The following is a 2,565-nucleotide window of genomic DNA, read 5'->3' on the forward strand; positions in this document are numbered from 1 at the left end:
TCACTTAGATCCCATTGGTTAACCTAACAAGTAAAAGCAAAAGCCAAAATTTGAACTTTTAAATGTGATTTCTAAGTTGGAGTAAAAAGGCAGAATCTGAACATTTAAACTTGATTTTTTAAGTTGATTTTAAGACATTTTAAACATAACTTTTTAGCAGTAGATTTTAAGTCACTATGAGTAAATATATAAAAGGTTTACATATATGGGCAACTGATGAGGCTCTCGATATACAGCAGGTAGGTAAGGTTTCGCTGAAATGGCTAATCAGCTGAGTTTTTAACTCATTAACATATTCCCTTGCATTTTGTAGTTTGTGTTACTTGGATGATCTCGGATTTTCCCCTTTTGTCTCTAGCCGGATGGCCATTAGCTGACTTGACCAGAAATCGGCCATGTCATGATCACATAATTAAGTACTAATTAACCCATATACCAACCTATGGAATTCCCAGTGCAGCAAAACCGGTCGTTCAAGGCTTCAAGCCCAGATCCAACCTCAAAAATCTCTCCTGCTTGACTTACCACTTCTCACTTCATTTCACGTAAATCCGTCATCAAATTTGCACTATATATATGCTTGGTTTGAGCCACATTTGGCAGACAAAACCAACCAAAAAAAACCATAGTAGTAGCAAAGTTTGCAACCACGCACAAGCAAAAGAAGATACTTCACTAGCTTTCTACGTGCATGCAGCAACATGAAGGTTAAGGTCGAGAGCTCGAGGATTGTCAAGCCGTTGTACGACGCGGCGGCGCCGGCGCCGGAGTGGATGCCGCTGAGCGTGTTCGACACGGCGACGTACGACGAGAGCATCGCCATCATCTACGCGTTCCGGCCGCCGAACCCGCCCAGCGCGGCGATGGAGCTCGGCCTGGCGCGGACGCTGGCGGTGTACCGGGAGTGGGCGGGGCGGCTCGGCGTCGGGCCCGACGGGCGGCGGTCGGTGCTGCTCAGCGACGCCGGCGCGCGGCTCGACGAGGCCGCCGTGGACGCGCCGCTCGCCGCGGCGGCGCCGTTCATCATCAGGAGGCGGCCGTCGCCGGAGGTGAAGCGGCTGCACCCGAGCGTCGACGGCGCCCCCGCGGAGGAGGAGCTGCTGCGGGTGCAGGTGACGCGGTTCTCGTGCGGGTCCATGGTGCTCGGCGTCGCGGCGCACCACCGCGTCGCCGACGGGCAGGCCACGGCGGGCTTCCTGGTGGCGTGGGGGCTCGCCACGCGCCGCGGCGGGCTGCTGCCCGCCGTGGGCGTCCCCGTCCGCGACCGCGCCACCCGGTTCGTGCCGCGGGACCCGCCGCTCGTCGAGTTCCCGCACCGCGAGACGGAGTACAAGGCGCCGCCGCCTCCGGCCAAGATCAAGAGCGGCGTCGCCGGCGAGGACGACGACGACGACGAGCTCGGCGCGGCGCCGGCGCACGACAAGATCAAGATGCACAAGGTACACTACACCAAGGACTTCGTGGCGCGGCTCAAGTCCCGGGCCTCGTCGGGGCTCCCGCCGTCGCGGCGCGGGCGTGGCTACACCACCTTCGAGAGCCTCGTCGCCCACCTCTGGCGCGCGGTGACCGCGGCGCGCGGGCTCGGCGCCGCCGCCACCACCACCAGGGTCCGCATCGCCGTCAACGGCCGCGCCCGCATGCGCCCGCCGGTGCCGCGCGACTACTTCGGCAACCTGGTGCTCTGGGCGTTCCCGCGCTGCGACGCCGGCGAGCTCGTCGCGCGCCCGTCGCACCACGCCGCGGAGCTCATCCACCGCGCCGTGGCGGGCATCGACGACGCCTACTTCCGCTCGTTCGTCGACTTCGCGTCCTCCGGCGCCGTCGAGGCGGAGGGCCTCGTCCCCACCGCCGACGCCGGCGAGGTGGTGGTGTGCCCGGACATGGAGGTGGACAGCTGGCTGGGCATGAGCTTCTACGACCTCGACTTCGGCGGCGGCTGCCCCCTGTACTTCATGCCGTCCTACCTCGCCATGGAAGGCACCATCTTCCTCGTCCCCTCCTTCCTCGGCGACGGCAGCATCGACGTCTACGTGCCACTCTTCGAGAACCATCTAGAAGAGTTCAAGAAGATTTGCTACAACATCGCCTAGCTTTAGTTACTAGCTATACTTGCCACTAAAAAGTTAATCACAAAATAATACTGCTTAATAAAGGTATAATTAATAATAGCAAGACTAATAATATAACCGGCTACTTATTGTATAGATCTTTATAGTCTATCTCTCAACTTACTCAGATAGTGGTTAACTCTTTACTATAAATATATGGTCCACATGTCAGTCTCACATATTTTTTTGATTCATGTGCCTAAACCGGTTGTATGCTTACAACTTGTTTCTCTTCTTTCTCCTCTTCTCTCTCATCCACCTCTGCATTCAGGTTTCTTATAGCTCTCGCTCTAAACATCAAACTTTATTAACAAGAACAACAAAAGTACTCTTCTATCCCAAATATAAGTATTTTTAGACTCTTACACGGTCTCCGAGATGTTACTTTGACCAACAATATCTATAAAAGTAAATGTTTTAAATAATAAGAGTTGCATATTATGATAATTTGTTTAAT

General features: G+C 55.0%; 1 protein-coding gene across 1 annotated transcript; it reads left to right on the forward strand.

The window, feature by feature from the left end:
- The first annotated feature begins 607 nt into the window (after positions 1-607).
- LOC107276596 (putrescine hydroxycinnamoyltransferase-like) lies at positions 608-2,285 on the forward strand. The gene has a single exon (XM_015774254.3). It carries the CDS (start codon positions 702-704, stop codon positions 2,088-2,090), a length of 1,389 nt encoding a protein of 462 aa, XP_015629740.1. The 5' UTR covers positions 608-701; the 3' UTR covers positions 2,091-2,285.
- Positions 2,286-2,565: the final 280 nt, after the last annotated feature.

Source organism: Oryza sativa, chromosome 3 (genome assembly GCF_034140825.1).
Source record: "Oryza sativa Japonica Group chromosome 3, ASM3414082v1".
Taxonomy (NCBI): Eukaryota; Viridiplantae; Streptophyta; class Magnoliopsida; order Poales; family Poaceae; genus Oryza; species Oryza sativa.

What these genes read in the sequence shown, in the direction of transcription:
- LOC107276596 (XM_015774254.3), top strand. Translation starts at nt 702, where the DNA reads ATGAAGGTTAAGGTCGAGAGCTCGAGGATTGTCAAGCCGTTGTACGAC.